Source organism: Cataglyphis hispanica, chromosome 16 (assembly GCF_021464435.1).
Source record: "Cataglyphis hispanica isolate Lineage 1 chromosome 16, ULB_Chis1_1.0, whole genome shotgun sequence".
Classification (NCBI taxonomy): Eukaryota; Metazoa; Arthropoda; class Insecta; order Hymenoptera; family Formicidae; genus Cataglyphis; species Cataglyphis hispanica.
Genome location: NC_065969.1, coordinates 923,850 through 937,090, shown reverse-complemented (window position 1 = coordinate 937,090; position 13,241 = coordinate 923,850). Strand labels below are relative to the sequence as shown.

General features: G+C 33.4%; 1 protein-coding gene across 1 annotated transcript in view; it reads left to right on the top strand.

The window, feature by feature from the left end:
• LOC126855578 (intraflagellar transport protein 80 homolog) overlaps positions 1–13,241 on the top strand; it is a 200,653-nt gene that overhangs the window by 112,352 nt on the left and 75,060 nt on the right. The window contains exon 9 of the mRNA XM_050603381.1: positions 3,970–4,133. Coding sequence (XP_050459338.1) covers positions 3,970–4,133 — 164 coding nt within the window. The remainder of the gene's footprint in view (positions 1–3,969; positions 4,134–13,241) is intronic.

Sequence of the window (13,241 nt, the reverse complement as noted above, 5' to 3'; positions counted from 1 at the left end):
CTTATAAATTATGTAATTACAGAATGTTTAAAATTCAAACAGCCATAACTTGATGAAAAAACGTTGTACGTTCATGAACCAAAATTTTTTTGAAAGCTTTTGAATTATACTTTCAGATGTCATTAAGTTTTAGAAATCAGTTTTTCTGCAAATAAATGTTAAAAAACGCCATTTTTGGTCTTTTTCATTCCAATTTACTCTAAATCCTGACGTGCTAGGTAAATTCAGATAACGGCATTGTGTTCAGTACAAAAAAAATTTCAGGAAACGTACTATCGCAATTCGGAAAAAATTGTATGTCCTGTTATTTATGTACTTTATTTACATACTAGTTGCATAGTCCTTAAACATGGGATATGCGGGATATTGATTAGATTAAGTTAACAAATGACAAATGTAAAATAAATAATTAATATATAACAAATTGATCATAATTTTATCAATCAATTAATTAATTACTCAAATAACTTAAATTAATTTTCCATATTTTCCCATGTTTAAGGATTAAGCAACTAGTACGTAATAGAAAATAAATTAATATTAAATAAGTATTGAATAATTAAATAATTGTGTAAATAATATAAAGAAATATAAGAAATAAAGTTTCAGAAGAATAAAAAATTTTAAATACGTATATTTGATAAAATATCGGGTGTTATGTTTTTCAATTACTCTGAAAAAATTACAATTGCTTTATGCACGTTACAAAATAAACATATTACAGCAAGTGTTTAAAATGTTCACTACTTACTGCAATGCATAAATATGTACGTTTTATTACATTTTGACACGCCTTTTCGATCATGTCTGCCGTGATGTAACCTAAAGATGTCAACATCTTTCCCTCCAGCTCTACATCATTATCGATGGGTTAACGCTATACAAGCGCTTTTTTATGTGACTGCACAGAAAGAAATCTAAAGGATTCAAATCTGACGAATCTTGGCTAGGTTTATTGGTCCACCACGACCTAGCCAAGCATTTGAGTATTTGTCATTTAAAATCCGTCTCACTCTAAAAGAAAAGAGTGCACGGGAGCACCATCATGCTGAAAAAGCATATCTCGTCAAACATCTTAATGGAACATCTTCCAATAGTTCGGGTAAATCACTTCAAAAAATTCACATAAGTTTCCCGTTTTAAACGTGGAAGCAACTCGAATGGTTTAATTTTAAAAATATTTAGAACTCTATTCTATTACTCCATTATGAATAATTTATAAAAATTATAAACAACAGAAGTTTAATAATTTATAATTTAATTTTAATAATTTCATAGGTTTCGCTAAAATTTACGAATTATTTACGTCGTGTAATGTAAATCGTTAATATAAATAAGTAAATAGATAAATGAATAAAAGAATAAATAAATAAATAAATAAATAATTACAGAGGTTTGGTATTACCAGAGAGTTTCCGGTAATACCAAACCATAAATTGCGGCTGAATTTAGTTTGGAAACACTTCTGCTAATGACGTGAGAATTTTCTTCATCCCAAAAATGATAATTATGAATGTTGAATGTTCCTTCTCTTCAAAAATTTGATTCATCCGTGAATAGCATTTTATTTACAAAATTGTTATTATTTTCTCCTTGTTCAAGTAGCCACGTACAAAATTCGATTCTAGCAACGTAGTCTCTGGGTAGAAGATCTTGCACATGAGTGTAATGATAAGCATACATTTTATTGTTTTTCAAACTTCTATTAATGCTACTTGCAGATAAATTAAATTTATGTGCTGCAATTTGTATTCTTTTTAGAGGATTATCTTTAAATGCTTGAAGAATAATTTCCTCATTTCGTTCGTTTAGGGCAATACGATCAATGCCATCAATTCTGTCCATTCAATGACAATTGACCATTTGTCTCGCTCGATTAAGCATCTTAAAAATACATTTACAATCGGCCGATTATGATGAAGAAAACGAATTTCATATTCCAGAGCAGCAGCATTTGCTTTTTGTCCTAATTCACCGTACATTAATAATATGTCACAGTACTCTTCGTTTGAGAACACCATTTTTTATGAAAATCTTGCTCTTGTAAAGCCTTGTGAGAAGATTAACAAAGAAATTTATAATATTTTAATTGTTTTACATCGATGTTGTGATTGGTTAAAATAAAAAAAAAGATTAATGATATGCCTACTTCGAATTTCATCGTGGCTAATTATTCAATAATAAAAAAAAAAAATAACAATAATTTTCCAAATAAAATACTATTCACGGATGAATCAAATTTTAAAAAAGAAGAAATATTCAGTATTCAATATAATTATCATTTTTATCAAATTTATTATAATTATCATTTTTGGGAAAAAAGATCTTCACGTAATTAGCAAAAGAGATTTTAAAACCAAATTCAGCTGCAATTTATGAGTTAGTAATATCAGAGATTATCTGATAATTATTTATTTATTAATTTGTTTATACCTTGCAATGGGTGGTGGACATTTTGAATACTTGCTGTAATTTGTTTATTTTGTAACATGCAGAAAGCAATTGTAATTCTATTCATATTAATCGAAAAACATTACACCCGATATTTCATCAAAAATATGTATTTGAAATTTTTCATATTCTACTCAAATCTTATTTTTATGTTACTTACACAATTACTTAATTATTCATTATTTATTCATTATTGATTTATTCTCTATTATGAACTAGTTGTTTAATCCTTAAACACTGGAAAATATGAGAAACTAATTTAAGTTATTTGAATAATTATTAATCAATTGTTTGATAAAATTATGATCAATTTGTTACTTATTAATTATTTACTTTATATTTGTCCTTTGTTAAGTTAATCTAATTAATATTTTACATATCCTATGTTTAAGGACTATGCACCTAGTACGGAAATAAAGTGCACAAATAATTATTAATTAATATCATTATTAATATCATTATTAATAAAATTAATTACTAATTAATTCATATTACTAATAGCAGAATAATGTAGAGTAATAAGAAACATCGCTGCAGTACGCGAATCATGAATCATGAGTCGAATTTGTTCGTGCGAATTTTGACCGACAAATTCATGCGCTCCCATCAACTTCAATGCCTCACCATTCAATCTATTCATCGAATCACTTTTTTGTAAAGAGCTTTTCGGCTCAGAATTTCATGAAGAATCTCTCATTAAAAATTTTTCACCGGTTCTGATACATCCTGTATAAATTCAAAAACTTTCACTTGCCGATCAAAATCAAATTTTGAAAAGTGAAATCATTTCTTATGTGTTCTTGACTTTTTCTTGAGATATTTCAAAAACTATTAAAAAATATTTAAAATATTAAAAAATGTTTCACATAAAAATTTCATAGTAAAAACATCTCTATTTAATTGCATTAATAAAAATTTGAAAAAATAATTTAAAAATTTTTTAGAAATTTAAAAATAAAATTTTATTTTCAAATTTTTATTATAATTGTAAAGTAGAACTGCTTTGCCATAAAACTATTGTATAAATCATTTTTCGATATTTCAAATAATTTTCGAGAAAATATCGAAAAAAGCAAAAAGCCATTCTATTTATGAGGATTACTTTTAGAAACCGTTTTTGGGCAGCAACTAAAAATTTCTAATTTCATCTATTGATCCCCTCCCCCTAAATATCTGTAAAGTTTTATCAAAATCAGAATTTTTGGGTTCGCGAGGTTTTATTTCATGTACTAATTAACTATTAATTTCATATTTAGTATTTATTTTTAGGGATTTTTTATATTTTTATAAGTTAAATTTCAGATAAATATCTTTTTAAACTTTTTGTTGCGTACAAATTGAGATATTTTTTATGTGTTTAGAGTACTATTTTTTATCTTTTGATAATAATGTATATTTAGGCTATATAACATATCATATTACACATAAATTATATTATTATAGATAAATAATGCAATTTATAATATACTATTACACATATATAAATTATCTCATCATTAATTACATATAATTTTCTAGGCATTTTCTAATTGTGGAATTTAATACTATGTCATTGTACAATTACCAAGGCCGTTTATTGGGTACTCCAAGATGGAAAGGATTTACTGAAGAACCACTATATACTCCTTGTTTATCATTATCTGCAGATACCTTGGTCATAAGGAATCAAAGTAATGAAAAATGTAAGCTATTTTCTTATTAATCAGTTTTTAAACTAATTTTTTCCACGACTAAACTTACTCTTCACATTTAAATATTTATCAGGAATAGTTAGTGTTGTCAATATGTACGATTATGTCAAGGCTTTTAAACAATTTGTTTATATTTAAAAGATTAGAATCTATGCATTAAATAAAAGATTTGTGATTTTTCACAAAATGTATTTTAACAAAGATAGTACAGAGAAAAACATATTTTCCATAGTCTACTGTAAATATTCAATATAAAACGATTACTCCATAATTGGTTCATATTGCTCCATCATTATTTTTATGATTTATTGCATTTTTTATCGAAAATTAATAAATTAATTATTTTCCAAGTGACGCCGCCGCCACCTATCGGTCACCTACATGGCTCAGCAGCCAACGGCGAAAATATTCGAACATAGAGTTTAAGCAACATTTCTTTCTGATTTTTTGATAAAATTGCTCCTCGCTTGCTCTATTATGATATTCGCAATCGTTTGTATAATTATTGTTTTATGATATATTAGTAAAAAATCAATCATTTTCTTGAAGAAACATATTTTCCATAGTCTACTGTATATTCAATATAAAACAAAAATACGTGTATAATTAATTTTTTATGATATTGTTACATCCGCGCGACGATTTCGAGATAAATCAAATCGCGCACGACACATCCGGCACTCGCGTTCCACGAAAGTAAAGAACATTTAATTATAACAAACAAGAACTTTAATATCAACAGAACTATATAAATTGAGAACAGAGAATATTGCTTTAATCTCAAATACGTCCGCGCGGATTGACATCCGTCACAAGAATAAGATGGCTCAAAACACAAGATGTCTGCCGTTGTTTATCAACAAACTCCCTGGCAACGCGCTTGGAGACGATCTGTCGAAGATGGGCATAATTCAAAGGGATGCAAAAATATATAAAAACCTATTATTTTCTTGAAAAAAAAAACGTATTTTTTGTAATCTACAAGTATATACAATATAAAACGATTGCTTCTTAATTGGTTCATATTGCTCCATCATAATTTTCATGATTTATTACATTTTTTATCGAAAATTATCAAATCATTTTCCAAGCGATGCCGCTGCCATTTATCGGTCGCCTATCTGAACTACATGGTTCAATAGCCAACGACGTGATTTCGCCAACGATGATATTCAAACATCTCAAAGAATTTAATCAACATTTTCTACCGCCCATATTATTACGCATAGAAAATTGAAGATTGGAGATTGGAATTTGACAAATCATAACAAAAAAAATTAAAATTTCTTTGTCCTGATTGGTTAAATTTCAATCTTCAATCTTCAATCTCAATCTTCAATGCATCTGATAGGGGCTAATTGATCTTTTGGTAGAATAATTCCTCTTCGCTTGCTCTATTATGATATCGTAATCGCTCCACCTGTATAATTAATTTTTAATGATATATTAATATCAAATTTCAACCGCAACCGAACCCGCAACTCATAGTATAATACGGCCTTTGAGATTCTATGCGGCCATTTTTTTGATTGAATGGAGTCTTAAGTCAACCCAAGACCAGATTTAAGACGATCTTACATATAAGAACGGACTATGAATATGGGCCTTAAAAGGAAAAAAAATCGTATTTTTTTTGTAAAGGCCTTTGCATAATGCAAGGTGATAGCGATATGAATAAGAGAATAGCGATAGCGATAAACGATATCCAATGAAAGATCTGTTTTTACGAAAAAGTAGCGTTGGCTATCGCTATCGCTTTTCCCTTATTGCTTCGCATTGTGCGAGAGTCTTTAGGATGGCAATGAACAACGACGAATGAGTAATGACGACCCAAGACCACACTATGACGATCTTAAATATATGAAGTAATTAAGGAGCAATTGTTTTATGCTGGATACAGTTGCAGAAAACTATTGAAAATATGTTTTTGAGTGAAAATAATAAATGTTACTGTGGATGTTTGGTTGTAAGTGTTCGTTGGAAGGATGTCAAAATGACTGTACAGTAGCTACGTTCAACAATAAATATATTCTAGTATTATCTGTACAACTACAAGATTTATGTGGCTCTGAGAAGGACCGATTGCGCCGTTCCTGGCAGTTACTCTAATGGCGGGCCGATTCCCGCCACGAGATACTAGGCCTGATTTTGGTCCACTGCCGTGGAGATTTCGCCTTGGTGGTCTTTCGTTTCCTCCTCTCTGCCTTCGGAAATTTGCTCGTTGCCTCCGTCTGAGTTGCAGCGCTCCGGGTAGTTTTCTCCCAGTCGGAGTCGGAAGATGGTATGGCCTGCTTTATTCTGTCTGAAGCGTGGTGTTGCATGCCTCGATGTATGCGAATGTAGGGTTGCGCGTGGCCTGTTCCTGTTGCTCCCTCTGCGTATCCCTCCTAGGAGGTGTGTGTGCCAGCGGTGATAGAAGCGTGGGGACAGCGCCCGGAAATGACGGCGAAGTGTAGCGCCGGAGCCGGATGTCCCATGTGGCCAGGAAGCTCCTCGGAGGCCGTGTGTAGCGTGCAGGAGAGAGTGTTATTGGCTGCAGCTTCCACGGGAAGTACCTGTGGCACCCTCCAACTGTTGTTGTTGCTATCTCGTAGGACGTCAGCGTGGTCCTCATCCGCTTTGCGCCGTTCTTTTACTCTTGGTGTGCGGGATGGCAACGGTTGTGTAAGCTGACTAAGATAAAACTAAAAATTTTATTAAATAAAATGTCGGCCTTCGGAGATATTAACAAAAATGTCACTTTTCATTGTTTTGAAATATCTCGAAAACGACGCAAAATACGGAAAAAGTACAAGAGATCTTTTTTGTAGGAAAGAAAATCTGCTATCAGATAGGGGTATAAAAGAGGTATAAAAAAAGTTTTTGCAATATCGAAAACCCAAAAAATAAAATAAAAACGGAATGGAAAAGTAGCAAAAATTTGGGAAAAAAAAATTTTTTGACATTTTTGCGTATAACTTTTTTTATAAGTCTAAACAATTTTTTTGTTGTAAGATAAAAAAATAGACATTCTAACGAACAAAATGCAGGTTCGAAAAAATTTTTACGACCAATAGTGACCGAGATATCGTTCACGCAAGTTGAATAGTTTTAATCGGTCCTTCACCTTTGCTTTATTTTTATTTAATGTTATTTAAACTTTTTTACAATCATCAATAAAAACATATGTATTTTTACATAAAAAATATGTATTTTTACATAAAAAAAATATATTTTAGAAATTAAATAAACATTGAAATTAAAATTTAATTTTCTAAAAAGTCTTTTAAAAATAAAATTTTAAAAAGTAAAATAAAATAAAATAGAATAAAAATAAAAATAAAAAGAATAATTAATTAAAAATAAAATAGCCGAAGTGTTTGGCTTAGCGTGGCGTTTCTTTTTTCTCAGTGCAAACGATCTTGCACAAATTTTATTTTATAATTATAACAAAATTAGAAACTGCATTATGATTCATCATTTTTCTTTATTTTTATTTTTATTGTTAGTATTTACACAGCAAAAATATCAATTTTATGGTATAACATATTGTTACGTCCGCACGTCGACTTCGAGTTTTATCGAATCGCGCACGACACAATCCGCGCACACACTCCGCGTCATGAATAATAACAATACTAGTTATAAATAACAAAAGAAACTTTAATATAATATAGTACACAGAATAACAAGGCGAAACCGATAATCTCGTTTATAAAGAAAGCAGGATCAGTAGCGGAATCAAATCCGCCGCGAGACTAAGATGGCGGCTCAAAACATTAAAATGTCAGCTGTTGTTATAATAACATCTCCCTTAGCGACACGTTAGGGAATCATCTCCTGAAGACAGTACAGCACAGATGACACGCAGGGACGTATGAACAGAAGGCGGACGTAACACTGCCCCTCTCTTCTATAATGTCGGGACGATAATCTAAAATAGGTTCAAAGGTTTACCGTTCTTCTCTTCTTCCAAAACGTTGATTCCAGGATACCTTAATGGCTCCCTGATCTACCCTGTGCTTCTGCAACAGGTTACCGAGCACCATCACCGGTTCCAATCATACGCCTTCCAAGAACGTGAAGAGTCCTGCCGAACCCTCTCCTTTTTCTCTTGTTCTCTGCTCCTCGCTTTGCTTGTGATAAAAACTTGTTATGTCGCTTCATAAAGAAATCTTCGGACAAGGGGAGGGGGGGGATCTTCCGTGGATCCGGCATTCTCAAAGAGGACTCCCCAAATCCCTGCCGGCATTCGCCCTAAGACCCGACGGAAAAAACCACGGCTCAAAAACCGCGGATGAGGCAGTCTTCAACAATAAATGATGCACTCCTCTGCACTTTTCACACCATAGTCTCTTTCAGCGTACGACGTCTCATATCACATCCTCACCATTGAATCCCTTCGAAATAAAAGAAATTTATGTAAACAACAAGTAATAAATCAAATTCGAATTGGGTCTCGGATGTAACAAGAAATATCTAAATATGTCTCTCATGATGAAAGGTTATCTTAGTCTATCTAAATGAACTATTTTATTCTTATGCTTCTTGGACTTCTAAATACAATATATCATGTCGTTTAATCTTTTAACTATCTCATAAGGGCCTTTCCAATTACTCTGTAATTTGGGAGTTCTTCCTACAATTCGTCGAGGATTGTACAACCAAACTTTGTTTCTTGGTTCAAAACGCAATTGACGAGCCTTTCGATCATAAAAAGCCTTCGATCTCAAAGACTTCATATTCAAACGTTGTCTAAACCCATCATGAATTTCAATTTCTCTCTCAATTTTGAAACAAAACTTTTTTCCGACAAATTAGCTTCATTCTCTGGAATACCGCAAAGCAGATCCAAAGGTAACTTCAAATCTCGACCGAAACATGACTCATCAGGAGAGATCCCTGTGGTCTCATGTTTAGCAGATCTATACGCTAATAAACACGTATCTATTCATTTATCCCAATCTCATTGATTATCTGCAACAAACTTTGCTAAATAATTAACTATTGTCTGGTGTTGCCGTTCGACTAAACCATTTGATTGAGGATGAAACGGAATTGCTCTTGTCTTCTTAATGTCTAAGAAATGCGACAACTCCTCAAACATCCGCGAATCAAAATTCCTTCCCTGATCTGTATGTACTTCCGACGGAACTCCTAGAAATTACCTGATTTACAAAAGTCTCCGCAACAGTTTTCGCTTTAACATTTTTTAATGGAAATGCTTCTACCCACTTAGTAAAACAATCCGTAATAACCAGCAAATATTTATTCCCAGAAGAAGACGAGGGAATGGACCTACAATATCTATCTGAACCCTTTCAAAAGGAACTCCGGCATTGTAAAATTACATTTCAGATCTTCCTTTATCAGAAGGTTCCTTCTTAGCTATGAAAATCCGGCAGGATTTATATCAATTCTCCACATCTTGTTTACAAGTGGCCCAGTAAAATTCCTTCCAAATTTTTTCAAGAGTTTTATTTACCCCGAAATGGCCACTTGAAGGAGAATCATGAGCTTCTTCTAAGATTTCTTTAACTCTCTTTTGCGGAACTATGATCTGAAAAACACAACTCTTCAAATTCGGAGATTCCCATTTCCTAAACAGAAAACCATCTCTCAACTCCAGAGAATCTCATTGTGACCAATAAATTTTAGCGGAAGAACTTTCCGAAACAATTTTCTGCTAGGAAGGACGCTAACCTTTTTCCTTTCTACAAAAAATCTTTACGATTGCCGAATCCTCTAAATCATCTTTTTTCCAACCCTCACAATTATTTTCCCTGAAAATCATCCTTCCAACTAACTCTTTTTCCCTTGTATATAATTTGTTACAATAATTACAATTTGTTTCTTCACAAGGACGCCTTGATAAACCGTCGGCGTTACTGTGAAGCTTCGCTTTCCGATGAATGATTTTTAAATTATATTGTTGAATCCGCTCCAGCCAACGCGCCATCTGGCCTTCTAAATTCTTAAACAACATCAGCCAATGACATCAGCCGATCAAAGAAATATGATCGGACCTAATTACGAATTTACATCTATACAAATAATGATGGAACAATTTCAACGAATTAACTATGGCTAACAATTTCCGACGCGTAACACAATAATTCCTTTCTGATTTATTTAACACACGACTATAATATGCTATCACCCTCTCTACTCCATCTTGAACCTGAGATAAAATCGCACCGATTCCATGATTAGATGCGTCAGTGTCAAGAATAAATTGTCCTTCATCCCTTGGAAATGATAAAATAAGAGATGACTAAACGCTTCTTCAATTCTACAAAAGCTATCTCGCACTGCACAGTCCACACAAATTTCGTCAGATTTTCAGTTAACGCGAACAATGGCTTCGCTATCAACAAAAATCCCTTCACGAATTTCCTATAATAAGAAAAAACCTAGGAAACTACGAACTTACTTTTTGGTCCGAGGAACTGGACCAAATCCTCAACAGTGGAAAAATTCTTAGGGTCAGTGGTAAGAGTGATCTTCACTTGGACACAGTACAATTAGACACGGTGCAAATGGACACGTCTCAAATGGACACGGGAATTTGCACACGGTTCAATTGGACACAGTGCTTTTGGACACAGTAGTTTTTGGACACGTAAAAAAATACGCATCGTTTACTTGGACACCGCTTACTTGGATACAGTTCATTTGAACACCGTTCGTTTGGACACAGAAAGACGCGCATCGTTTACTTGGACACAGTTCATTTGGACACCGTTCATTTGCCTACCGTTCATTTGTCCACCGTTCGTTTGGACACCACTCCTATGCAGGTACGCACGCACACATACACACACACACACACACGGGGGGGAGAGAAAGGGAGGCCTTCGGCCCCCCTGCTACACCCGCCCCAGTAAGCAAGGTGAATCCCTTAACAACTTACAAAGTACATGCTACATTGTGTGTGTCAAATAAACGGTGTCTAAACGAACGGTGGGCAAATTAACGGTGTCCAAATGAACGGTGGGCAAGCGAACAGTGTCCAAATGAACGATGGGCAAATGAACAGTGTCCAAATGAACGGTGTCCAAACAAACAGTGGGCAAATGAACGGTGTCCAAATGAACGGTGCGCGTTTTTCTGTGTCCAAACAAACGGTGTCCAAATAAACGATGTCCAAATGAACAGTGTCTAAGTGAGCGGTATCCAAGTAAACGATGAGTATTTTCCTACGTGTACAAAAACTGTGTCCAAAATTATTGTGTTCAATTGAACCGTGTGCAAAATCTCGTGTCCATTTGTAACGTGTCCATTTGCACAGTGTCCAATTGTACTGTGTCCAAGTGCGCCGCTCCCAGTGGTAACACCCTGCTGAGAAATCACATGTCCTAAATACTTTATTTCCCGTTTGAAAAAAGGAAAATTTCTTTGGATTTAACTTCAAATTAACAGAACTTGAATTAACAGTAATCGAAAGAAGACTTGTTTTAAACGACTGAGTATATCTTCAAAACTTTTACCGAAAATAATCACATCGTCCAAATACACCAAGCAAATATTAATTAACAGTTCCTTTAAAACTTTCTCCATTAATCGTTCGAAAGTGGCGAGAGCATTGCAGAGTCCAAAAGGCATAACAGTGAACACTGCCACAAACCATTCCCAATCGAGAATGCTGTCTTCTCTTTGTCCTCTTGACGAATTTTTATTTGCCAATAACCGCTTTTAAGGTCCAAAGTCGAGAATTAAGAGCTCCCACTTAATTGAAAATATCATCAATCCAAGGTATTGGATAGGAATTTTTTACCGTAAACGCATTCAACTTCCTGTAATCAACACTGAATCTAATCGATCCGTCTTTTTCCCTAACCATAACGGCGGGTGAAACTCATGGACTTTGTGACTCTTCTATTACTCCCTGACGTCTCATATTTTCAATGATTTTATCGACCTCTCCTCGCATCTTTAAAGGAATTCGACGGGAAGCATGTTTAATAAGATTTGAATCATTAACATTAATAGCATGTTTTACGACGTCACAATTCCCAACTATGCTTCCTCCGAAAATACATCCTGAAAATCCACTAGAAAACGAGTAAAAAGATCCTTCAGATTCTGTGTAAGTCCTATTTCCCTTTCAAAATGCTCGAAGAAATTGAGGAATTTCATGTTTATAATTTGCTATGCGCGAACAAACATTTTTTCCTTTCCTGAATTTCTTAAAAAAGGATTTCCAAAAACCGACCCAAAAACATTTTCCAAATTCACTTTCGAGAGAAAATCAGCCCCTAGCAAGTAATCTTCTGCCATTTCAGCTACAAAAACTGGAAGCTCTACACAACATTCCTCTATTCTAATCATTACAATGATCTTAAATTCGACTTTTTCCCCCGTCGGATATGTAATTCGAAAAAATCGATCGAGAGGAATTCGCCGAGGCATTCTAATCAAATTGCTGTTAATCAGTGATACATCCGAGACCCAATTTAAATTTGATTTATTACTTGTTGTTTGCCGGACGAATCCTCAAAATGTTATGTCCGCGCGTCGACTTCGAATTTTATCGAATCGCGCACGACACAATCCGTACACACGCTTCGCGTTGTGAATAATAACAACACTAATTATAAATAATAAAAGAAACTTTAACATAACACAATACACAGAATAACAACGCGAAACCGATAATCTCGTTTATAAAGAAAGCAGGATCAGTAACGGAATCAAATCCGCCGCGAGACTAAGATGGCGGCTCAAAACATCAAAATGTCAGCTGTTGTTATAATAAAGTAAAGTAAGTTGATAAAATTAAGTAAAAACAATTAATCAAAATATAATTCAGTAAAATATCCATTTATAATACAAAAGTTATTTATTTTTATTTATTTATTTTTTTTTATGATAATGCTTCTTTTCTCGAGATACATGAGGCTCTGCTTTGCATAATTTCAATTTTGTCTACAATCGAACTCAGTATTCACAATATATATGTCATATTTTCTTTTTGCTTTCTTCTTCCAGCTTTGCTTGTTTGTCCGTCTCGTTCCTTCTTTCATTGACTTTTAACATCCATTCAAAGCTTCTGCCATCTTCTGCCATCAGAACTTCCTCGCTGATATTCTCTGTCTTGGATTCTTTGCATTCTTTCGA